This window comes from Emericellopsis cladophorae (genome assembly GCF_022114955.1).
Source record: "Emericellopsis cladophorae strain MUM 19.33 chromosome Unknown NODE_6_length_900724_cov_123_231613, whole genome shotgun sequence".
NCBI lineage: Eukaryota > Fungi > Ascomycota > Sordariomycetes > Hypocreales > Bionectriaceae > Emericellopsis > Emericellopsis cladophorae.
Window position 1 is genome coordinate 505,142 of NW_026250931.1, and position 24,045 is coordinate 529,186.

At 56.9% G+C, this 24,045-nt stretch overlaps 10 protein-coding genes across 10 annotated transcripts; 4 read left to right on the plus strand and 6 right to left on the minus strand.

Annotated features, from left to right (window-relative positions):
- Positions 1-1,031: 1,031 nt before the first annotated feature.
- On the minus strand, positions 1,032-3,442 carry J7T54_001724 (uncharacterized protein; the record flags this gene model as incomplete). The annotated part of the gene is made up of 3 exons (XM_051503751.1): positions 1,032-1,163; positions 1,297-3,363; positions 3,410-3,442. The coding sequence occupies 3 exons, from the start codon at positions 3,440-3,442 to the stop codon at positions 1,032-1,034; spliced, it is 2,232 nt and encodes a 743-aa protein (XP_051364704.1).
- Positions 3,443-9,749: 6,307 nt separating this feature from the next.
- Positions 9,750-10,727, minus strand: J7T54_001725 (uncharacterized protein; the record flags this gene model as incomplete). Its single annotated transcript, XM_051503752.1, has 1 exon — positions 9,750-10,727. One exon carries the CDS (start codon positions 10,725-10,727, stop codon positions 9,750-9,752), a length of 978 nt encoding a protein of 325 aa, XP_051364705.1.
- Positions 10,728-10,820: 93 nt separating this feature from the next.
- J7T54_001726 (Pyruvate dehydrogenase complex protein X component-like protein) lies at positions 10,821-12,517 on the plus strand (the record flags this gene model as incomplete). The annotated part of the gene is made up of 3 exons (XM_051503754.1): positions 10,821-10,892; positions 11,159-11,246; positions 11,310-12,517. 3 exons carry the CDS (start codon positions 10,821-10,823, stop codon positions 12,515-12,517), a joined length of 1,368 nt encoding a protein of 455 aa, XP_051364706.1.
- A 135-nt stretch (positions 12,518-12,652) lies between these two features.
- On the minus strand, positions 12,653-13,509 carry J7T54_001727 (uncharacterized protein; the record flags this gene model as incomplete). The annotated part of the gene is made up of 3 exons (XM_051503755.1): positions 12,653-12,775; positions 12,863-13,193; positions 13,256-13,509. 3 exons carry the CDS (start codon positions 13,507-13,509, stop codon positions 12,653-12,655), a joined length of 708 nt encoding a protein of 235 aa, XP_051364707.1.
- Positions 13,510-14,308: 799 nt separating this feature from the next.
- On the minus strand, positions 14,309-16,863 carry J7T54_001728 (Sexual differentiation process protein-like protein; the record flags this gene model as incomplete). The annotated part of the gene is made up of 3 exons (XM_051503756.1): positions 14,309-15,014; positions 15,081-15,313; positions 15,367-16,863. 3 exons carry the CDS (start codon positions 16,861-16,863, stop codon positions 14,309-14,311), a joined length of 2,436 nt encoding a protein of 811 aa, XP_051364708.1.
- Positions 16,864-17,526: 663 nt separating this feature from the next.
- J7T54_001729 (uncharacterized protein) lies at positions 17,527-18,865 on the plus strand (the record flags this gene model as incomplete). The annotated part of the gene is made up of 2 exons (XM_051503757.1): positions 17,527-17,925; positions 17,981-18,865. The coding sequence occupies 2 exons, from the start codon at positions 17,527-17,529 to the stop codon at positions 18,863-18,865; spliced, it is 1,284 nt and encodes a 427-aa protein (XP_051364709.1).
- A 472-nt stretch (positions 18,866-19,337) lies between these two features.
- J7T54_001730 (uncharacterized protein) lies at positions 19,338-20,412 on the plus strand (the record flags this gene model as incomplete). The annotated part of the gene is made up of 2 exons (XM_051503758.1): positions 19,338-19,728; positions 19,829-20,412. The coding sequence occupies 2 exons, from the start codon at positions 19,338-19,340 to the stop codon at positions 20,410-20,412; spliced, it is 975 nt and encodes a 324-aa protein (XP_051364710.1).
- A 155-nt stretch (positions 20,413-20,567) lies between these two features.
- On the minus strand, positions 20,568-21,225 carry J7T54_001731 (uncharacterized protein; the record flags this gene model as incomplete). Its single annotated transcript, XM_051503759.1, has 2 exons — positions 20,568-21,038; positions 21,094-21,225. The coding sequence occupies 2 exons, from the start codon at positions 21,223-21,225 to the stop codon at positions 20,568-20,570; spliced, it is 603 nt and encodes a 200-aa protein (XP_051364711.1).
- A 293-nt stretch (positions 21,226-21,518) lies between these two features.
- Positions 21,519-22,427, minus strand: J7T54_001732 (Dihydrofolate reductase-like protein; the record flags this gene model as incomplete). Its single annotated transcript, XM_051503760.1, has 5 exons — positions 21,519-21,591; positions 21,638-22,112; positions 22,165-22,205; positions 22,260-22,338; positions 22,394-22,427. The coding sequence occupies 5 exons, from the start codon at positions 22,425-22,427 to the stop codon at positions 21,519-21,521; spliced, it is 702 nt and encodes a 233-aa protein (XP_051364712.1).
- A 340-nt stretch (positions 22,428-22,767) lies between these two features.
- Positions 22,768-23,832, plus strand: J7T54_001733 (Hydroxysteroid dehydrogenase-like protein-like protein; the record flags this gene model as incomplete). The annotated part of the gene is made up of 3 exons (XM_051503761.1): positions 22,768-22,864; positions 22,932-23,119; positions 23,173-23,832. The coding sequence occupies 3 exons, from the start codon at positions 22,768-22,770 to the stop codon at positions 23,830-23,832; spliced, it is 945 nt and encodes a 314-aa protein (XP_051364713.1).
- Positions 23,833-24,045: the final 213 nt, after the last annotated feature.

Here is a 24,045-nt window from a genome sequence, read left to right on the forward strand (position 1 = left end):
TCAGCAAGCACACTTTCGCTGAAGGTAGCCTGGTGGGGTTGCCGAATCAAGATTAGCGACCCAACTAGTGCCTGAGCGTACTTGGACGTATAAGACAGCCTGGCAGGACCATGCGGTTGGAGCTTGGACCACATCCGTGCTATTTATTACACAAGTACTCCGTACACGGTTTGCAATCAGACCAGTGGCACTCAAATGGAGGGTATTTCAGACAGTCCTTGAAGTCTCTATGCCAGCCGGAGCAGTTCAGCGTTGGCTCCAAAGTGGGGCTTGGCAATACGCAACGTGAGGCGTTGAACTACTACACAGAGATCGAGATGGGTGTATAATGTAATCCATAAACATCATATGAAGAATCCCGAAGATGCTTTTCTGAGCCGGTCGCACATGCGTCTGTAGTATGCATTCATGTATCTTGGGTTGCCCTCGATCGTGCAGGGACCAGCCTCCACGTCATGCCTTGGAGGATCACGCACTCCCTTCGGCCATGTATATAAAGCAACCAAAACCCCTCGCGGCACCCCAAACGCCGCCCGCAGATCCCTCCAACATATGTAACAAATGCCAACGCCGAAATTCAATGCTCCGCAAAATCGCAATATGGTATAGCTACTGCCTGAGAGGCATTCTAAGCAACAATCAAGTGAAGTGATATAATGCTTCAACGAGAACTCCCCGCATTGGAACAACAAAGTTCTACCCGAGAGAGGGTCTCAAAAGAAAAGGTTGCTATCAGCGGGTTTGAGCACCACGCTGATTGGCAACTGAGAAGTATCGCCAGCAATGGGCAGGGAGCGGGCGCCCAGGAGGGGAGAGGGGGTATCATAAATAGGTATCGTGGTTGATGGCGGGATTTGAGACTTATCAAGGGCTCACGGACTGACCTAAGGTCCGACCGCCTTGAAACGCCTGCAGAGAGTGGGCCAGCTGGTCCTCTTGTCCTGGAGCGATTGAATTTCTAGACTCCCAATCGCTGTCTCCAAGAACACTAAGGTAGCCATCGCCAACCTTGTCTCGCAGTGTCTCGATTTTCAGTCGGTAATTCTGCGCATCAGAGTCCCAACTCTGACCAGACTGCCAGCTTGGTCGTGGATCATTGGAATCTCTCTGCGGTACCGGGCGAACAGCGGTGGCTTGCTCGCCCCGAGGCACTGCTGCGGGTGCTGTATTGTTTGGGGTGTACGCATCAGCTGGGGGCGTCGTAGTTGACGCTTGTGGTGGCTTGGGGGCGACTTGGTAGTTGCCCTCGGGCGTGATCGCACTCGATCGATCAATAGGTGATGTGGTGCTACGCACATCGCCGGGCAATGGAGCGGATAGATCATTGGTAGCGAGATCTACAATGCGACGCTTGGGTGTCTTCTTTCTTCGTGTAGAGCCCGTGTTGATTTCGCTCATGACGGCCTTCGGTACCGGGCGTTCGCGACGACCGCTAGGACTCTGGGGAGATCCATATACGATTGTTGGTTTTGCAACGTCAACGGTAGGAACCTCGGGAGCCTTGGGCTTCACCACTGGCACTGATTCTGGCATCGGTGGACGTTCCACCAGATAGCGACGTTCGTTGCTTCCTGGTCCGGTTCCATCAATGATGATATCATCAGTGTACCCAGGCGTTTTGCGAAACAGATTCAAGATTGCAATGCGATAGTCTTTGTGTGTCCGCGTGAAAGGGTTCCCTTCAACCCAGATCTCCCGGATGTCAGGTATACCTGTCAAGCGAGCGATCTCGGAAGGGTCAGTCAAGTTATTGTCTCGCAAATCAAGTCTTTCAAGCGGATAGAGCTTCTCAACACCCGCTAGGGACGAGAGACGATTGCCCCGAAGATTCAAAGCCGTGATTGCGGGCAAGGGGTTGCGCGTCAGAGACTGCAGCGAGTCGATCATACAATGCGAGAGATTGAGAGCGCGAAGCGCGGTCAAGGTTGCCAGGCTGTCGGGGATCTGGGTGAACAGGTTGGAGGAGATATCCAGGGAATACAGCGTATTGGACAACGGCGCTAGGCTAGTGGGCAAGATTGCGGTCATCGCATTGTCGGCCAGGCTCAAATGGCGAAGGAAGCGCCACTTTGTTGCAGGAAGGATGCCCGTAACTAGGGTGTTGCCAGAGCTACTACCTCTGCCATGATGGTGCCATGAGTCGGACATGCTCGAATTTGAGCTTCCCGAGCCAGAGCGCCTGATGCGTTGCTGCGAGGAGCGAAGCTGATTGGAATGGCTGCGGCCATTGCTCGGGCGTGACGGCGAATTGCTGCGGGGCCGACTAGACTTGGCAGGCGACTTTGAAAGTTCGTCGCTGGTTGTGACGGCAGCGTACGGGCGTGTAGTATCTGAGGCACTGCTGTCTTCAATGGCATGTTCACTCGGCGTCAATGACCCAACGCGCACTTCAGAAGTTAATAACCTCGTCTCGCCAAGGCCTGGCGCAGTCATGGATCGCTGGAGCTCAGCCGGGGGCACAACAGACCCACGACGGGAACTGCCGGCAAAGCCCCATGAGGTTCCTGGAGAAGACTGAGTCTTCGAGGTTCGGCGCCGGCGTTTGTCCATGTCATCCAGGACGATGTCGATCAGGATATCGGCGGGATCTTCGATCCCGGCTCGTTTCAGAGTCAGAGACCGAAGTTGATCAGCCACGCGGTCCCAGCCAAAGAACTGTCGAAAGTCTATACTGCTAACCTCCAAAGCCTGGAGATTCTTGAAGATATAGAGGGGGACGGCAGAATCAAACGGAAATTCCTCGTAGCCCCTTATCAGACGGGCGCGCCAATCAGGAGCTAATCGGAGGCAGGGGATCTTGGTGAAGGCGGAGTACAAGTATTTCAGGTCAGACTGAACCGCAGCCTTCTGACGTTCAGTTCGAGCAGCAGATATGCTCGCGCCGATGCCCAAACTGGCCCACAGAGCCGACATGCCGGACATGACACTTCGGACGCTGGACACGGACCGTATTGAGCCTACGTCAGACTCCCGACTCCGAGACCTCTGGGTATCCCCGAGAAATGAGACATAGTTGGCGGCTGTCGTCGTGTCGTGCAAGTTCTCCAGGCGAACCTTCATGGGACCCACAGCAATACCGAGTTCTTCGAATCGAGACAGCAGGTAGAATAAATGGTGAGGCGTGAGAGCCAACCTGGCTGACTTGACATTGTTCGAGGTTAGGTTCAGGGCACCCAGTGAAAATGTAGCTGCTAGCGTTGAGGCGGAGGAGGATGTTGCCGGCCGATCGGGGAGGGACGGCGACTTGGGACCCGTGGAAACGGAGCTGGTGCTCTGCGAAGGCCGATGGCGAGTTTCTCTCCGCTGGAACTGTAGGGCGTTTGCCAGCGCCTTCTCGTGTGTGCGGACGAAGCTGGCTAGTTGCTGCTGCCGTCAGTACAGGATGCTGCTATAGGAAATGGCTGCCCACTTTGACAAAGAACTCGCCATCTTCGGAGTCCATTTTGATGTTCGCAAGCGCATGCGGCGCCAGCCTCTGTAGGCGTGAAGGATGGCCGGGATGTGAACAGCTTTGGTTGTTCGTGTGTGTCGCATGAAAATAGGAGCGTACACTGATCGCAAGCGGGTTATAGCAGCTCTGTCATGAACTGGATAGCCTGACAGTTCAAGGTTAGGTAAGTGACATAACATTTGTGAGTGACTCAATGGGGAGTTTCCGGCTGCCAAAGGAAGGCAAACATGGCGTATCTGGTCTTGTAACACTGCAGGCTTCCGCTCCACCAGCCGGCGTGGGATTCGAGCACAATGTGCATTGCCGCCGCACTGCGATTGAGTCACGCAAAATGCTCGACTTGTTGCACGTCTTTCCCTTCTCCGAGACGCTGACGGGCTGAGCGACCAGAAATACACATTGGACGGGCTACTTCGAAGATCTGTGCTTGCTGAGGCAGCGGGGACCTGTCGAGCCGGCAATTACCGCAAAGCACAGCGCGGTGTTACAACGGAGCAGCGATGAAGGTCGACAAGAGAAGTTGTACGCGCATGGCTAGCTGTAGTCGAAGAGGATTGCACTCGATGGGCACTATGGGTATGATATCGATCGCAGGGCTTCACGCGCCAAGTCGTGAACGCTTCGTGTCGTCGAGGTTCGAGTTGATCGGGGTGTACCTCGCAGGGGAAGGCACTTGACGAACACCGCTGACGACGGAGAATTGCACGCGAGACGAAGGGCAGAAGACACAATTGAGAAGATCAAGGCTTGGGAAGGAGATGAAAGCATCACTCACCTGTAGCGTGGAGCTGGTGGACAGACCCGGGGTCCAACTGTTTCAAAGGAATGTGAGGCTCGCCGCGATTAAGGTCGCCCGTCGTCTGCGCGGCAAGGTATCTTTGCAAGTCGACCAGTGTCCCGGCATGCACTGTGAGAAGCTCCCCCAAGATGGCCTCACGCTTCGCTCGCTCCTCTGGGCAGCGAGGGTGCAGAAGCAAAAGCGAACAGGCAGAAAAAATGAGAGAGAGTCCCGCGATATTAACAACCCGGCGTGAGGGATCCAATCCTAAATAACACAGACCGAAGGGGGGGGGCCGCTGGTGGGGGGGGAATTTGCAGAGGCTCTTGCATGTCTTGGCGCTAGCTGCTCACTGGCGAACCAGGATCAGGCTCCAGTCCAGTCCGGTCCATGTGTTGGGCAACCGCAGCTCAAGCGCGTCAAGCCCTCAATTGCCTGCAGTCGATTTCTGTGGAGCCTATATCGTAGCGGGCTCTCCACCGACTGACAGGGGGTGCGGTCCAACAGCGCCTGGAGCCTCCACTGATAGCCACTGCATCCACACTGCTCAGTGCTATGGGCATTTCAGTTTTCCCGTCTTGTTCCATGGCGTCCATCTCCAGTCCATGACTTGCCGGTCGGTAGAACAGCTTTATTGAGAGGAGTTATTATTTTTTGTCAAGTAACGACGATAGGCATAGTCCAATCATTTGCTGTCGATGAATAGTCATTCCTGCAGTCAGCAGCACAAAAAATCGGTTCGTCAGCCCCGACGTTCTAGGCGACATGATCTATCATCCTGGCCGTGGTTCCCAGCCCGTGATCACGACGAAGCACACTGTCTCGAATCTCCCAGCCTAGTGACCACCACCAGTCCACCACCCTGTTGCTCACAAGGTGCGTTCACAATTGCGCGAGCATTTGCACAGTCGGGAATGGAATGGATCCTCTCCTGCCCATCCGAGCTTCTGTTGCTCAGTGCCAGGCATCCTTTCACGTCACACTGGAGACTTCGTCGAAATGAAGAGGGGATGACACCGAAAATCAGGGGCGGGATATAAGGCCAATAACGGCGGCGCAGAGTCGCTGGCCAAGAGAAGATCTACGTAAACAGTGCTTCGTGCGCCTCGTTAGCTGATATAGCTCTACGTAGTCGTTACACGCCTGCGAGGAAACTGTCGTGCGAGTACCGTGACGAACGTGCAATGGGGTTTTCGGGGGCCACAGTTTTCGATGTTCAACAAAAGTGAGAGCAATTCATATTATGGAGTAATCTGACGGTCCCTTCAAGCTGCAGACAGCTTGCATCAGCACTTGCATCATTTCGCATTGAAGCGCCAAGCTGATGCGGCTGGTACGAAAACCTCTGACGTTAATAAACCCACATGCGCTCGCTGTTTGTGTAAATCTGGCCAACCCGAAACTCGTTGATGACTTTGGTGTCGTGCAGGTATTGCATACCTTCAGAGGAAAAGGTATTGATAAGAGGCCAGACAGCAAGAAGCCGCTCAAATGGTGGTAGTAAACATCTTCGAACGCGTGTTCGCGCTGGGCGGGTATGGGAGGTCAGTAACGGCTCTTCAAGGCAATATTTACACTGAACAGTACCGTATAATATTAAAGCACGAAGTAATAATACATCAGTCACTCTGGGGCTACAATCGCCGGGTCGGCCGCGCCAAGCGTGGAAGAAGTCGGCCAAGCCAGTCCAAACACATCCAAGAGACCGAAATGATGCTCGGGAGCGCAGGGTCCCCACTGGCGCCAACCCCTACCGGGACGATGCGCGGGGCCAAGAGTTCTAACAACAACGCGAACGACGCTGATGCTGTTTGTTCCGCTGAGTGACGATGGCTTCATCACATTCTGCCTCAGCACATAGCACGTCCGCTGTACTTGACTAGGCTCTATACTCTCAACTTCTTTCTGTCAGGACAGAGGTGCACAAACGCGCAACGGAAGTCATCCTTTGATCATGGAGCTCGATGCACTTTTGTCATAGCGACAAAGCCGTCGTTGATTGTCCGTCGCAAAATCGCCCACGGGCAGCAACCGCAAACAGAGCGAACACAAATGAAAGCCCCCCCCCAGGATGCGGCAAGCCTCGCCAGCTAGCTCCCCCTTGGCATGGTATTGGTCGATTCTTTCAAATACAGAAAGAACATGTCACACAATTGAAAGGCACCGTGACGTTTGGCTCATGCCAGCTGATGAAGATGGCTGGCAGCTGCCGTCGTGTCTTTGGCAAACCTCTGAAAAGGGTGCGACAGGGGGTGGTCATGCTCCGCCAAGACATTCCATTCATGCGGAAGCGTTCGCTAATTAGGGTACGAGCACATCCTGGATCATCACATCCTGACCTTCACCAGTTTTTATCACTACCTTGCAACAGTATTGATATGCGGCAAGCACCGGGAAAGTCAATAATATACGCCACACCACTCAGAGTCGTAGAAGACGCTTGGCGCGACAGAGCATCGCTGGTCAAGACCAGCGGGCCGTTGTGGAAACCGCACCATGACAACCAAGAGGACCAGCCCTAGGAGACTGGTCGTTCGCGCCCTGTCCCGGCGTGAGAAGCTGTCTGTCATCATGTAGGCATCGGCGCATCGCAGCAGGCATCGCAGCCGTCAGAGTGCGCTCCAATCGTCAATGTTCCAACATAGTGTGCGTCGCAATCACTCGCCCAAAGATGCCAAATGTGCACTGGTCCCTGCCCAATCCATTAGGCCTACGCTGCAGTGCTGCTGCAAATCCGTCAACTACATGTCGTCCATGGGCACATCTTTGGCAGCCAAGGCCACCGGTTATGTCATTTCCCCCACTAGCCTGCTCGCGCTACAGTTGTTGTGGTTGGGCTTGTGTGATCTTATCACATCATCTCGCCTTGCCCAGGCCCCAGCCCCCGCGAGCCCCTCCCTCCACTTGACCACGCACTCGCAGCTCCCCACCACGATGGCGCCAGATTGGCTGCGAGTGCAACATCATCAGACATGTCTCTTGAACCTCATGCGCTTGCACCAGACGTCACGGATTGTTCCTAAAAGTCTCGTCCACCTCGTGCTCGCTCCCATGCGTGGTTGGGGCTGGTCTCGAACAAGTGTCACTTCCCTACGGATATTATGCCAAGACATTCGGGGCTGAGGATACTCACTTTGGAATGAGATTGCCTGACCAACCGCTGTCAGACGATGCCTTTAGCCTATCGGCCAAGAGTCAGGGTCCTGTACTCCATCTCTACAGTACGTACTCTAACTCCGTATCCGTACAGCAGCCATATCTCGCAAGCGGATGGCCCGCCTCTCGACCCAACATCAACTGCCAGAAGCTGATCCTTCACTTTTTATTTGGCCCGGCCTTCCAACGTGTCTCATACATGTCTCCGCTGAGATGAGACTTTATGTCCTGTACACAGCTGAGCGCATGCAGCCATCTTGGATCTTCAAAGCGCAAACCGAGCCCCCTCGTTCCACAACAGTCCATACGTAGCGGCGAGGCCACCCAACCCCAGGTCACTAGCACTGCGCGCAACATGCACACCGCCTCCATGTCCTGCGCGGCTTGCCACTCAGCGCAGAGCTGCTGCGTTCCGCAATTGCCCAGGACGCACGTATCCGTACTCGCCGGCGAGTGAGAGAGCGGAAGCACATGATCTGCGCCAATGTTGGCCAGATTGGCGCCGAGAAACCTCTGCGGAGAGACCTTGTGATTCGACGGTCGCCCGCGCAGGTCGCAGCCGTGGCTTCAAGCACACCTGGGCTCTCTCGAGCAACAAGACACACTGCCACCAGATTTGCCGCTGCCTCGAGACATGTCTATGCAAGGCTCTGGTTCTTGAGTATGAGCCCGCTTTTGTTGCGTTCACCGCTCAACGCGGGAGAAGACCTAGGGTCCATCCATTTCGTTATGGCGATGCACGAAACGACCATCGTCAAATTGCCATGTCTCGAGGATCTCCGACGAGCGACAGAAGCGGAGATACTTGGATGGAAGCCTATCTTTGCTCGGCGACCCTTTTCAGCAGCGTGTACGTGCCGTAGATCTCCGTCTAATCAGTCGCAGGACTTGAGGCCCAGGTGACCTTCGGGTTACCGCATGCGGCAATGCGGCTGGCTGACCACTTTCGCAACCTTGAGCAGCCCACCATGGAGTGCACGCTACGGGCCGGGGTGTCATCATTGCCGCCGCTCTGGACCTCTGGTGGACACGTACGGAGTACATTGGATATCTTCCATGGTGATATGACAGCACCTCATCTGCCGAGGGCTATCCTCGCATCTGTAATAGTGATCTGACACAACATCACGACCAAGTGGGCCCTAAAGCATGCAAGGCTCTTCTCGGACGATTCTCTTCCCCACTCCCCAAGATTGAACGATCCTCCGATTGCGCATAAACTGTTGCGGGACTCTGTCTTGCGGTAGGTTATCACACTAGCTTCCAAACTAAACGGTCAGTTTCCGTTCGTGGGGGCGGCACTACTTGCGGTTGCGGCGCATGTGCCAATGGATGGCTAGTCTAGCTGGGTAGCCATGAGATCATGCGCCAGCGTGAATTCCGTATTAGGCAAGGAGGCTCTAGACAGGGTCAAGGCTAACTAATGGTGGGATCGAAACGCACCGCCAGAGTTGTCATTCTGTAGTTTCCGTGGCCTGCAACCACAAAACATCCTGGTGCCGGGTAGGCTATCTCATCCATGCGCAGCATGAATTCAGAACCAACGTCCAAGAAACCCCACTCACTATCCATCAAGCTAGAAGCCAACTTTCGGACGATTTCACTTATGCTCGAATGGAGATCACTCTTTCAGGAAACAAATGACATAATGGCACTGACTAGAGCCGTTATGGCGTGACAGGGTTCCACAGTTGACAGCTCGCTGACCGCTAGATCGCAGCCCACTTCGCCGTTCATGTGGAGGAGGGGTGGTGGTGATTGCTTCAAGTCGCTCTGCCACAGGCGCGCGCCAAACGAACGACCCCTTTAATCAGTATGAAAGAGCGCGAAGACCATGAGGCATTTGTTTGATTTGACGAGCAAAGTCGCGTCGAGGGAGCCAATGCGCGAGAAAAGCCTTTGACGAGCATAGAGGGGAAGTTCTTGGGTGAGGCGAGTATGGAGTGGTTGGGTCTGGTGCTAGTGCTGTGTTCTTGATCGTCTCGGACGCGTTCATCGAGAATACTATGGCCATCTTGTGAAAGCGATGCAGCACACCGATTTTTACCACAATGATTCTCTAGATCACGAGCAGGATCAATCCGCTTGTTGGCGATGGAGATGGTTGAGTTCCGTACATGAATGACGTGGCCGTTCAATGCGAGCATCTTGTTTCGCTAGGCGAGAAGCCCTGCACAGCAGATTTGGTTTTCAGAAGATACTGGTCATTACCCACCAAAACTATCAGACGACAAGGGGACTACGGAGGCCAAAAGTCCGGCAGCCAGTTCCGCCTATATCGTTTCTATCAGTGCGTACATCTTGTCTACATTGTTTGAATGGTACAGACTGGGTTCACAGATGGACATATTCCTGCCTGCTGGATTACGCTTCCTTCTTGATAGGCACGAGCCTCTCGAGTGTCTTGAAGCCATCCAGCGCAAATCCCCTCTCGACGTTGACCCTGTACTGCTTGCCGTCCACGTTGATCACCGCGTAGCCCATGTCCGTCCAAGCCGACCTCGTGGCCCGGAAGAAACCAGAGAAGCCACGGCCAATCTTACGGAACGGCATGGTGAAGAGATGCTCCATGTCGTACTTTTTCAAGGCCTTGGCCTTCTCCTCGGCCTCGAGAGCGTTTTGCCGGCTCAGCTCAGGGACCATCTCCTTGGGAAGGGAGAATCTTGTCTTGAGCGAGACTTTGTCGAGGTCCGTGACGATCTTCTTGGGCTTGAGGAAGGGCAGGCTGTTGTTGACGGACACCTCGAGCTTGGGCGTGGAGGCAGTGGTTGCTGGCAGACCCGTGGTGGCGGCGCCGACGGGCGCAGCGCGCACTGTCTGCGTGCTGGTCTGGGGAAGAAGTCGGATCATGGACACTATCCCCCTTGTCTTGAGGATCAGGAAGAAGCCCATGCCCGCAAAGAGGATGTAGGAGATGTTGTACACCCAGTTAATCCATGCCGCGAAACCCTCCAGATGCGGCACCCACCAAGAGGGCCCTGTCAGCGCAGCCCACGCAATCAGGGTGAGGCCCGATGTCCAGCAAGCCGTCCTGAACCAGAAGTGAGACGGTCCCTCGTAGAGGACAGTTGGTTTCGATTTCGCGGCCAGCGTCCGTAGCAGACCATAGCTCGTGGGCGGAGGAGCAGCAGGCTTTGCCGGTTGCGCCTTGGGTATTGACTTGGCTGGCTGCGATTTCGGCGCTTGTGGTGGCACTTTAGCTTTCGAAGCGTATGCTCGTGCTGAAGGCCTTGCTTTCAAGATGTCGCGAAGTAGTATAGATCGTGGGGCGCTAAAGGACTGTGCTGGTCGAAGTAGTGGCTGAAGACCGGGCTGAAAGAGGCCCCGACAAAAGGAAGCCATGGTGATGTCTGCGCTCGCCGCGCGTGTGTATCGCAGAAATTGGTGATTGAAATGTTTAAATAATGATTCAAGTCAGAGAGAGGCAACGATCAGATGTCGTCAGAGCACGGATCAGGGCCCATCAAGAAAATCACCAAGCAGGGAAACGCGCAGCAGATTGCGTGGGTGAACGCGATGGGTGGACATAATTCCTGGGGTCACTTACCCTCACAGTCTGTGGCGGATGCCGTCCTGCTAGAAATAAGTCACCCAATTCCGAGCCAATCCGGCACAGGTCCCGCCAAAAAGTTGGATGGTCCGTGCATCCTCAACAGCTTCATCAATTCCTCCGAAGATCCAAGCTCACTACCATCACCGCCAGCCAACGCCCTGATCCCCGAGCGAGCCACCGCCCATCTTACGACCATCCATCTCCCTTCCCAATTGCGCAGTCGCAAGCGCTCAGGATGGCGTCCCTCGCGGCAGCATGCCGGGCCACTGCCCGTCTCACCTCGTCGTCTCGCGCCGCCGCAACCCGCAGTACGTCCCTCCAAATGGCGCACCAACCCACGTAGACCGCGAACATGACTGATGGCAAGACAGACCTCTCGACGACGACCCGCGCCCTCGCTGCCCACAACTTTACCATGCCTGCCCTCTCGCCCACCATGACGGAAGGCAACATTGCTTCCTGGAACGTGAAGGAGGGCGATACATTCAGCGCAGGCGACGTACTCCTCGAGATTGAGACCGACAAGGCGACCATGGATGTCGAGGCCCAGGACGACGGGATCATGATGAAGATTATGAGCCAGAGCGGAAGCAAGGCCGTGCAAGTGGGCTCGAGGATCGCCGTCGTCGCGGAGAGTGGGGATGACATCTCGAGCCTAGAGATCCCTGCAGACGAGAGCCCCAAGCAGCAGCAATCCTCTTCATCGTCGTCCTCTGCGCCCGAGGAGCAGGAGGTCAAGCGGGACGAGGAGAACCGGGAGCCGCAGAGGGTCGCCAAGGACGGAGAGGCACATGTCGTGCGGTACCCCTTGTTGCCCTCTGTTGGTCATCTCGCCAAGCAAAAGGGCCTTGGAGACGAGGACCTCAGCAAGATCAAGCCTACAGGGCCCGGCGGCCGTCTGCTCAAGGGTGATGTTCTTGCCTACATTGGCAGCATCGGCAGCGAATCTCCCGCTACACAGTCCAGCCGCTTTGACAAGTTGGCCCATCTCGACCTCAGCAACATCAAGGTGGCCGAGAAGAAGGCACCGTCTGCCGCGCCCAAGGAAGACAAGGTTGCGCCGCAAGCGCCCGTCATCGAGAGCCTGGAACTTCGCATTCCCGTCTCGCTGGCCAAGGTTGTTGAGGTGCAGAACAAGATCAACGACACGCTGGGCGTCTTCCTGCCCCTTTCGACCTTTATCAACCGGGTGGCCGACATGGCCAACGACGAGCTGCCTGCTGCCAAGCGCACGCCTACGGCCGATGAGCTATTCGACCAGGTCCTCGGCCTCGACAAGGTCAAGGCCGCCAAGGGTTCGCGCGGTATCTACCTTCCACAGATCTCCGCCATCCCACCTCCCTCCGCCTTCCCACCGGCCGCCGCCCGTCCTGCCAAGAAGGCCGACATTTTTGACGTTTTGTCCTCCAAGGCCACCAAGAGGGCCTCGCCCTCCTCGATAGCCGCAGTCCCTGGAGTCTCCAGCGGCGCGAATGTGTTTAGCCTGGTGGTGCCCAAGACGGAGGAGAAGAGGGCGCAGCTTTTCCTGGAGCGCTGCAAGTTGATCTTGGAGAGCGAGCCCGGGCGGCTCGTGCTATGAGAGCCCCTTGTCTTCGCCATCCCTGTTGTATTACCTTTTAGACTTGAATATATACCTGGAGATGCCAGTGGTGGGAGCTGACCATAATTGAAAGTGGCATTGTGCCGCCTTTTGCTTGTTCATTCACTCATTGATTCATTCCTTTGTGTCTTGCGTTGTTTCATCCAACGAATCCACCGTGGTAGCCATTGCCATGTGCTGCTCCTCCACATGGCATTTGCGGGATGTGTACCGAACTGTCGGCCGGGGCTTCTGTGGCTGGCCGAGAAGCAACAGGATCACCATACGGCATATTCCCTGAGGGGGTACGCCATGCTAAAGCCTACCTGCTGCCCTTGTACGTACCCAAAGCCCGGCGCCATCGCCGTCGCCGGCCCTGCTATTCGTCCAGCTGCTCCGTGCTCCCACCAGTGTTGGCTGCAGTTCTAGATTCCCGTTGGATGGTACTACACGGACATCTGTCGCACCACCACCAGGGCGAGCTCGTATGGCATCGCGGGGCATGTTGACCTCACCAAGGAGATCACCAGCGTAGCCGTCCACTTCACCCTCCATAAAGGCAACATTCTGAAGGATGAAGGTGGCCTGTGGAAGGCGAGCGGCACTCTCCTCCTTTGGCGGGGCAGGCAAGACTTCGTTGCTCATAAGCAGTACCGCCGCACAGAACAGGACGTGCCTACGAAAGATCAGCATGATACGACACAATGGTCCAGGTAACCCACAGAAAGACGTGGTTACGGGGCGCGAGCCTCCCCTGCCTGCGCCCACGCCGCGGAGAGGAGCGCAATCGTCCTGTGACAGGCAGAGAGACAAGACGTGGAAAGCCGTTGCATATGCTCCATGGCAAGTTGGTCGGAAGTGGGGAGATCGGCCTGATGTTGGATCAGGTGTACCAGGTACGGCCGCGATGCCAGCATGACGCCGTAGTCCTCTACCAGATCGAGCCATAATACCGCCATGAAGTCGGGGAGAGAAGCCTGCGCTTGCTGCATGTGCGGAGGGCACTCGGTCTGGCAGAGTCGAATCCATTCTGCGCTGTGTTTTATCGATGGGAGCCGTCCTCGTCTCCGACGCGCATGCTTGGGCTGACCGCTCGGTAGGAGAGAAGTCATGGACTCGCGATTGAATGCTATGCAAGCCTGGCACGGAACGGCTGTTAGTTCAGACAAGCCTCTTAAGAGGCTCAAGGGGGCTGGTGATCCCCGGGGTGGGAGCCTTGGGAGACGTATCTGTCCCCGCCGTGACTCTCCAGCTCGTGTTTTCCAGTGCCGCGGATCTTCTGATACGGCTCATCCCGAGCAGGAATCGGTTGATAGGTCTATAAGGACAGGGATAGACGATGGGCTGCAATTGATGTCGCTCAGGCCAAATGCAAGGGCCCAATACCCTGGATTGCCTCTAGTTCATCATACTCAACGTGCCTCAGTTTCATGTATGTGCCGACCGCGGTAGCCGCATGGGAGTCGAGACTATTGGGAGTATGTGCATTCATCACGCATCTCTACGATTCCGCTTTCAAAGATGCGCTATCATACATGACATGCCGATACAGTCTGGAGTAGTGTCATGGAGGATACGCTGCACTCGTCATGATGGATCCAAATTCAGTTTCGGCGGACTGGAGATATGGGCATTTGTACCGGCTCTCGCTGACCACATCAGACATCAACTTGCCGTGTCGCGTACATGTAGGCTGTATGCATATGATCCTGCCGATAGACTGCATCTCATCACTTCTCGGCGCCTCGCGCATGACTGGCCGCCTGCCACCTGGACCGTTGAAGCCACACGCTACCAAACATCCGGCCCAAACCTCGTCTGACCGTCCATGACCTTCACCTGAATGGCTGTACCCTGCATATCCATGGTCGAGTCCACGACGGTGTTGCCCCACCACTGGGGTGGCTCAATCTCGTGCATCGTGAAGGCAAAGAAGATGAAGAGAGTCGCGAGGGCCAGTCCCAGATCCAGGCCGGAGGACGTGAGGAAATTGAGACGGCTCCACCACGCAAAGTGGCGCTTCTTGATCCAGAACTGGAAGATAAAGCCGACGATGCCCCAGGAGAGGTAGTTGAGGGGCGTGGCGGGCGGGATGGCCCCAGCGCCGCCAAAGATGATGGGGGCCATGGCGTACCGGATGGGGCTCTTGGGCCACCTTTTGATGGCAAAGTAGATGCCGACGGGGACGACGGCACCAATGACGAAGAAGACAAAGAGACCAGAGTAGATGCTGCCTGGGGAGAACATGCGGTCTGGGCCGATGAGGCCCCAGATGACCGAGGCTGCGAAGAAGACGCGCCCGCCGGGGCAGGTGAAGTGGTCCGCCTGGTCGGGCTCGCACACGTTGGGGATGCTCCCGAGGGCGAGGTTGAGGACGAGGATCTGGATGAAGCAGGAAAAGGTGGTCGCCACCACCTGGGCCATGAACATGGTGCGCGGGGGAATCTTCATGTAGTGGCCAAACTTGAGGTCACCGACGAAGCTGAGGGCCTGGGACCTGCGGGATGACCACCGTTAGTCTGGTGACACTGAAGATTAGCGAGCGAGGACAGAAGGCACGCACATGGTGATGTAGCCAAAGGTCTTGAAGATCATGAGCGCCAGGGGCCGGCCTGGCTGGATGTAGCCGTAGATGAACTCGGTCAGTACGTTGAGACCGATGCGGTTGTTGGTGATGGCCTCGATGATGCCAATCGGCAGCGAGAAACCAAAGGAGATGGCGACCGCGAGCAGGAAGGCCCACCAAGTCAGGTTGGTCGGGTAGGCGAGGACGGTCACGAAGCCGAGGAGCAGCATCTATTGGTTCTAGTGTCAGCAGAGAGTTCCCAGCACGAGCCGATGAGACATACCAGCCCAAACAAGGACATGTACCACCACGTAGGGGCCTCCTTGTACTTTTGCATGAGCTTCATGTGGATGTCTGGCGATTCCGTGGTGCTGTTGCGGTACTGCTTCCAGATCTGCTTGCGGTTGTGCAGATATGTGTATACGATCAAGGATGAAATGGCCGCAAACGAGAGACCGTACGACATGGCAAACGTAGTGCTGATGAACAAGGGTGAATAGTTCTTGTACGCCGCCTCGTCGAGCGTAAAGTCGGCAGTCAAGATGCGGGAAGTGTCGTACCGGTTGCCCATGTTGTCATACGTGTTGGAGTCGCTCATGGGGAGAAAGTTCCCATACCAAGCCCCGTTGAAATGCAGCACGGCCGAACCGAAGCAGAAGAAGACGATGACGCCGACCAGGGTGTTGGCGATGGCATGCCAGGGCGGGATGAGCGGTGACCCGACGTAGCCTGCAATCTGCGTCCAGTCAAAAGTGATGGGCAGCAGGGACAGGCCCGTCTGGCCGCCAAAGAGCTGGTTGACGACGGCATTCTGCGGCGCCAGCCAAGTGGCAAAGGCAAAGACGCTGAGGAACTGCGCCAGGAAACCGGGAATAAAGTAGTAGAAGAAGGCAGCCACCGTGACGAGGCCAAACCAGCGATAGCGCGGCATGGAGCCGCCGAGCACCGTTGGGTCCGGTGTGTCGTTTGTCTCGTGCATTGCGTTGAGGAGTGTGACGGAGACGAGGTTGCCCGGCCAGATCATGGACGCTGGGTAGACGAGGAAGCGGCGCATCATGCCAGCGATCCCGTAGCCCAGGGATTGCGTCGAGATGGTGAGGAGTAGCTGGAACAGCATCCCAAAGTCCTGCTTGTAGAAGACGAGCTGCGCGAGGATGATGTCTGTGGCGTAGGCGACAGAGAAGGACACGCCGGCCATAACCACGACGATGGAGTGCTCCTTGATGTTGAACGGCCCCGGGTTGAGGGGGATGGGTTTCCCGCGGAAGTAAAAGGTCTTTTCGGGCATGAACCTGTGCCAGCCATGGCCCATGGGCCACGAGATGATCTGGGCAATCAGGGGCCCGACAGAGATGGAGGGCTGGCGCAGTGAGAAGAGCGTGTTCATGGACGCACCCAGCACAACGAGCATGAGTCCAATGGTCCAGGCCCGCAAGGTGTTGCAGGGCAGATCCTCGTCGTAGTTGCGCACAGCCGCCCTGACCTCTGGATACGGCGAGTCCTCAGCCTCGTGCGCTTTACCATCCGCGTCTTCGCCGCCAGCGACAAATGCCTCCTCGGCATGGGAGCGCCTGCGCTCGCGAGGATCGTCAGGTAGGTTTGGATCAAGGAGCAGCTCGTCTTCCGAGCCCTCGTCCTCGTCGTTGCGCAGGCCCGTGTCCGCGTACGGATTGCTGGCGTCGCCGCTGGGGCGCTCGCGGTCTTCTGACGCTGAGGTGCGTGCAGTAGGGTACTCGCCCAGCTCAAGCGCGCTGGTGTGGCCATCTCGTGAGCCTCCCATCCGACTCGAGCTCATTGCAGCAACCTCCTGGCGCCTCAATTGGCGCTACGGTGGTTTGGCTGCAGCTTTATTATGGCGACCGAGGTGAGGATGGCCAAGGCAGGGAGACGAGAGTTCGTTCCAGGCTCGATTGATTGGATTATGGTGCAAGCACTAGGTGCAGACAGACACAGCAGGACTGTACAGGATCGTATACTCAGCCGTGTGGTCGACAGCATGCGAGGCGCGTGTCCTGTCCTTTTGAGGCCCTATAGAGAAGCGGAAGCAACCACGCTCGGACCTCCAACTCTCAGAACCCGGTCATTGCCGTGGATGGAACAGAAGCAGGAAGATCAGCAAGTGGTGCAACGCGTCGCTCAAAAGATCGTACAAGTGTGTGAAGGATCCGAGTGGCTCGAAGGTGACAAGCTTGTCTTGAGCTGGCTGGGGTCCAGAGCCGAGCTGGGACACGCTGGATCCGGCGCACTGTGTGCACTGTACAAATACCCAGAAGAAGGAGCGCATCACAGTGCGCATTAGCCATTCGATTTCGACCCAGATCTCATGAATGCTTTTCTCATTCTCACTAGACACACAGACATCACACCCCAGTCTCCCACAAGACTTCGCAACCAGCACACGGACAGGCAGAGGAGACAGACCGCACAGGCAGGCCATGATATAATGCGCCGAGTCGTCGTGACTGGCCTAGGTGCCATCACCCCCTTGGGCACCAACATTGCCCGTACCTGGACGCGCCTCCTCGCCGGCGACTCTGGCCTGACTAGCGTCCTCGAGCGCTTCCCCTCGGATCCGCGATGGCGAGAGCTCACAAGTACTGTCGCGGGCCTCGTGCCCGAGGGCAAGGATGGGTGGGTCGCGGACGACTGGTTGGACAAGATTGAGCAGAGGCGCATGTCAAGGTTCACGCAGTATGCCCTGGCGGCGGGCGAGATGGCACTGAAGGATGCCAAGCTGGAGGGCATGAGCAGCGAGACAAAAGAAGAGACGGGGGTCTGTCTGGGTAGTGGCATTGGGAACCTGGATGAGATGTACGAGACCAGTCTTGCTCATCAATCGGGAGTGCGTGAGAACTTGCCATCATTGCGCAAGTCCCCTTGGCTAACCCGACGAACAGGGCTACAAGAAAGTCTCACCACTCTTCGTCCCCAAGATCCTGATCAACATGGCTGCTGGGCACATTGCCATCAAGTACGGTCTCCACGGCCCCAATCACGCAGCCACCACGGCCTGCACGACAGGTGCTCATTCCATCGGCGACGCAGCGCGCTTCATCGCCTTGGGCGACGCCTCCGTCATGGTCGCCGGCGGATCAGAGTCGTGCATCCACCCACTTACCTTTGCTGGCTTTGGCCGGGCACGATCGCTCTCGACGGCATACAACAATGACCCGTCCGGGAGCTGCCGCCCGTTCGACAAGGGACGAAACGGCTTCGTCGTGTCCGAGGGCGCGGCCGTCTGTGTCCTCGAGGAGCTGGAGCACGCCCGGGCCCGCGGCGCGAGGATCTACGCCGAGGTCAGGGGCTATGGCTGCAGCGGCGACGCGTACCACATGACCGCGCCGCGCGAGGACGGCCACGGGGCCTTTCTGGCCATGAAGAGGGCGCTGCGCAACGCGGGGATCCGACCGGCCGAGGTGGGTTACATCAACGCGCACGGCACAGGGACGCAGGTGGGGGACGTGGCCGAGGCCATGGCCATTCGACGCCTCATGCTGGGCGAGGATGGCGTGCGGAGGGAGTCGGACGTGACGGTCAGCAGCACCAAGGGTGCCCTGGGCCACTTGCTCGGCGCTGCTGGCGCCATCGAGGCCATGTTTGCCATACTTGCTCTCCACGAGGGAGTGGTGCCAGCGACAGCCAACCTAGAGCAGCCGGATGTCGGAGTCGCCTTCAACTTTGTGCCCAAGGCTGCGCAGTACAAGAAGATGGACGTGGCCGTGTCCAACAGCTTTGGGTTTGGGGGTACCAACAGCTCGCTGGTGTTCTCCAGGCTGATCTGAGACTGGAGGTGTTTGGTGTGTAGTGGCGTGTACACAACTGTAGTATCATTGTACTTTTTGTATCATATACCCCCCAGATATCACAGGCAGCGGATTAGTTCCCCCAAGTTGTTCAGACTCAGGAGTCACTTCTCGACACAAGCAGCCCAATGGCTTAGGGTAAGCATTTTGTCAAGGCTCAAAGGTACGTACCGCAAGGTGCATCAGTTCCTGCCCTGTGATTGGCCAGTGAGCTTCATAGGGTCAGTCCCTTCGCGCGTCCTGCGATGGAATTTCTCTGCACGACCGACTGACTCCGAGTCCAAGTCGATGCTGTCATGCACTCCCGTCTCACCCATTGATTCCCTCACTCACTCGACCAGCACGATAATGACGTGAGCGACAATCACAGCGCCAATCCGATCCACTCTCGACGCTCCGACATAGGCAATTATCGTGCACATAGATTCGTTCGGCCTCCCACGCTTTCACCATGGCTTGCCAGAACTGCCAGAGCCAGGCGCGGTTGCTCGTCCGCGCTGCCACCCGCGCTGGACCAAGTGCTCCCTCCTCGAAACGATACCTGACGACAGCGGCTTCCAAGGCGACGATCTCCCCCTCCTCTTCCTCCTCCTCCTCTTCTCCCTCTTCTACGGCGCCTGCAAATGCCAGGCTCTTCTCGACATCCCACCGCAAAGCCCTCTTTGGCGGCATGGCGTCGCCGTACTTTGTCGTCGGCGCAACGGAGCGCCTGTACAAGTTCTGCGGCCCCGTGGCAGACTACCACATCAACCAGAAGCTACGAGACCAGGACGAGGTGCCAAAGCTCGAGGACGGCGAGGAAGTGGGAGAGTCTCTCAACCCAGGCAACCCGTGGCACACATGTACGTTCCACCTGCTCTCTTGAGCAGGAGCTCCCTTTCGGGGGCCAAGGCAAAGAGAGAGAGAGAGAGAGAGAGAGAGATGTTAACCATCCGACCACAGTGTTCAACATGCCGCCGACATTCAGCACCTGGTCCCACGTCACGATGCTCCACCTGTACCTCCTCAACGCGCGCATCCGGTGCTTCGACCGCGACGCCTTTGCCAACTGGCGCCAGCAGCTCATCGACCACTTCTCCTTTGAGGCCGAGAAGAAGATGCACGTCGAGCACAACATCACCTCGAGCGCCCTGCGCCAGCGCTACCTCAAGGACATGTTCACCCAGTGGCGCGGCATCATGGTCGCCTACGACGAGGGCGTGGTCAAGGGGGACGCCATCCTGGCCGCCGCCGTGTGGCGGAACCTGTTCAAGGGCGCCGCGGACGCCGACCCCCGCGCGCTCGCGGCCATTGTCGGCTGGATGCGCGCCTGCATGAAGAGCCTCGAGGGTGTCAGCGACGAGGCCTTTGCCACGCGCGCCGGCGAGGTCCTCGCCCTGCCTGTCGAGAGCTTTTGGCAGGGCATCGAGAAGGCTAGCAAGGCCCAGGCCAGCGCGGCCACGGCCAAGCCGGCGGTGGGGAGCACGACGGCGGGACCTGTCAAGGAGCGGATCGTGGCGGAACCGATCGTTGGCAAGGGGCAATGAGTGATGTGTCTGCGCCATCTGTGCGCAGAGAGGGGCAATGAAATCCCTTGTATATATACATATACTATGCATGTTGTATCATTATCATCGTGGCTTCTTTATAGACATGGGTACGTTGGATATATGGACCGTACCGTTCCAAGACGTGTGTTTATCTACTCGTCTCGCTCCCACATCTCAAAGTGGTACTTGGTATCATTTTCCACCTGCCCATCCTCCTCGATATCCTCTCCCGTCCATGCCCTCACGTCGTCTCTGCTCCTCTTGGTCCACCCCGCGCTCTGCGTGCCCTCGAGCTTGATGGGGAAGAACGTGTCGCACTCAAAGTCCCTCTCGATCCTTGTGAGCAGCACGCGCGTCGCCTTCTGCGCCGCCATGTCGTAGATCTGGGCGCCGCCAATGACAAACACCCTGGCAATGCCATGCTCGCGCGCATACGCCAGCGCCTGGTCCAAGGTCGACACCCTGACGGGCTGTGTGGCGGGGGCGTCACTTGGGGGCTGCGCGGGCGCCGACCTCGTGATGACAATGTTGAGCCGATCCTTGAGGGGCCGAAACTGGGGCGGAATGGAGTCCCAGGTCTTGCGGCCCATGATGACGGCATTGGGCGGCGACCCTGATGATGCCTGCCGGCGTGTGAGTGTCTGGATTTCATATCAAACGGACGGGTGAATGACGAACGAGGGTGCGCGTGGTGACGCGTCGAAAGTAGGCCATCTCCTTGCGCAGGCCGGTCCAGGGCATCGTGCCGTGCAGGCCAATGCCCATTCGACGCGTCGCAGCGACGATGAGCGTGATTTCGAGGGGCGCCATGGTGTGTGGTTGAGGATGGGTTGACAGCTTGGGAGAAGATGAGACGTTTGGCACACTTCAATTCAGGTTGGAGCTCAGGTGGAGCGAGCGCTTTGAGGGGGGTGTCTCCTAGTCTAGGGCGGCAAATGCTGTGTACCATATCTATGGTGGTCTACATGACAAAGAGACAGATCGCATTCAATGCGCATTCTTGTAAATGAGCAATCCAATTTGTTCCACCATGTCAGCTGTTCCAACAGCCTCCTCGCTGTGGCTTGAGGGTTCAAGCGCAAGCAATAACTACCTGCCTGACCTTACAACTTGGACGGTGGCAGCAGAGCCACGTCCTGGTGCGGCACACCCAGAAATTCATAGACATGGTTGAACCTGTACAAGTCAGCCTTGCATTTCTTCGATAGTACCCTCGACGTACCGGTCGCTGCCAAAGAAGGGCTGGCTCTTCCCACTGTCGTTGGTGACCCATAGCCATGGGGCCCCAAATGCACCGAGCTCAACCGCCTTTTGCGTCGTGTTCTTGAGCCTCTCCTTCATCTCCTCTCGGCCCTTCATGATCCTCTCCACATCGTCCTGCGTGAAGACCCTGTTCCCTTGCTCCCCACCATCGGTGACCTCGCGCAGCACCTGGGCTAGGTTCTCGTCAATGGTGAGGTTGACGTGCGGCGGTGTCCAGAACTTCGCCATCAGAGTGGCCGTGGTCGCGACGAGGATCTCGTGAGAGTAGTGCTGCTTAACAAAGTGCAGCGCTCTCTGGGTTGAGACCGTCAGCGCCCTCTTCACAAAGTCCTCGGGCGTCTTGAGGTTCGTCAGCCCGACACGCTCTGCGGCGCGACGGGAGTCAATGGCTAGGTATTTCCCCTTGGCTGGGACGACCCATGGCGGCTTGTTGCCTTTGGACGGTCAGAATGTTCGGGCTGGTCAATGTATATGATAGGCACATACCGGAGAGGTTGTTGATGGCCGCGATCAAAACAGGGTGAAACCTACACATCCAATGTCAGCCTCGTGGCCTACCCAAGGCAGAGGTGGATACCCACTCGACGGTAACGCCATGGCTCTGGAGGGTCTCCAGATTCTGTCTCAGCTCATGGAAAGCAACATAACTGAAGAACGACGCTGCTCAACTGTTAGCGGAGTTCGCCAGGCTACAATGGGGGAGACGACGCCGTACCAACGTCGACGTAGGCATCAATTCGTCCACCCATCTTGACAAATCAGATAGCAGTCTTTCAATTGGAAAGATGATAATAAAGCTTCGACTGTTCTCGCGTCATTCAAACACACAGGATTGCGATTGATGCTTGACGAGAGAGATGGAATCCGGGGAAGCGAGCACGAAGCTGGGGAATGATGCCCACAGACATGACATGCCGAGGTACGACCCACTCCACTTGGACAACTCCGTCCGAGTCTGTCTTATACAAGACGCACCTTGGCTTCAACGTTTGCTTCATGCTGATTTGAAGTCATTCATTCATGGTATTTCCATTTTGCTCTCTGTAGCATAATCTGGTCATTGCAGTTCGAAGCAAAACAAACATTACAATGGCCATGTCCACAAAACCTGTGGCGATCGTCGTCGGCGCTTCCAGAGGATTGGGTCGCCAGATCGCCCTTTCACTCGCAAGCAACAACTACGCAGGTCAAGACCCTTGATCAATGAGACATATCCCCCTGTAAAAGATTCCTTGTCTCTCACACACACACAGTCGTCGTCGCTGCAAAGACAACCAGCGCTCCTGGGACGACCACGGAGACCCCGGACCCAAACTCGCCAGCCTCGACGATCACGACCGTGACCAACGAGATTAGAAAGGCAGGCGGAGACGCCACAGCCATCCAGGTGGACGTCCGCTTCGAAGAGAGCATCAAGTCGTTGATCTCGCAGACCATATCCGTCAGCAGTATCCCCTCCCTCACGATGAAACACGCGCTGAACACATCCCAAAGACCCATGGCCGCCTCGACGTGCTCGTCTACAACTCGGGCGCCATCCACTGGGCCCCCGTCAAGAACACCCCGCTCGCCAAGTTCAAGCTCATGCAGAGCATCAACCCCACGGGCCTCTTCACCACCGTCCACTTTGCCCTGCCGCACCTGCTGGCCTCGCCCACCGCGCGGCAGGCCAGGATCGTCGTCATCAGCCCGCCCATCTACTCCCGCTTCTTCCGCGGCAAGACCCCCTACGCCATGGGCAAGGTCGGCATGTCCGTCCTGACCAAGGGTCTGGCCATGGATATCCAGAGAGACGACGCCATGCGCGGACGCATCAGCATCACGAGCCTGTGGCCCGCCGTCGCCATTGAGAGCGCCGCCACCCAGCAGTTCACAAAGGTGAACCCGGAGGAGCGCAACGACCTGAGGAAGGCGGCCATCTTTGGCGATGCCGTCCTGGCCATCTTAAAGGCCGACGGCGACAAGGTCAACGGGGAGCTGCTGCTCGACGAGGACTTTCTCCGGGAGCAGGGCGTCACCGACTTTGACCAGTACAACCTGGTCCCCGGCACGGCACCGAGGCGCATCATGCCACAGCAGCTTCCCGATCTCACAGTGGCAGAGCAGGATGACCAAGGGAAGAGGTACGATAGTTCCGCTAAGAGTAAGCTGTGATTGCAATGTCTGAGAGCAGCCAGAGTTGTCCAACGAGTCACTCATCGCCTCCATGGCGTTGACAAGGTACTCGATACTTTCCCCCCAAGAAGTCTGCAAGTGTACTTGTATGTATGCCGTGTGCATGCCCGCATGCGCCGCTGTCAAGACCCAAACGCCAAAAAAATGATACCCGATTATTAAAATCTTTCCACAAGCCCCGTGTCGTACAGA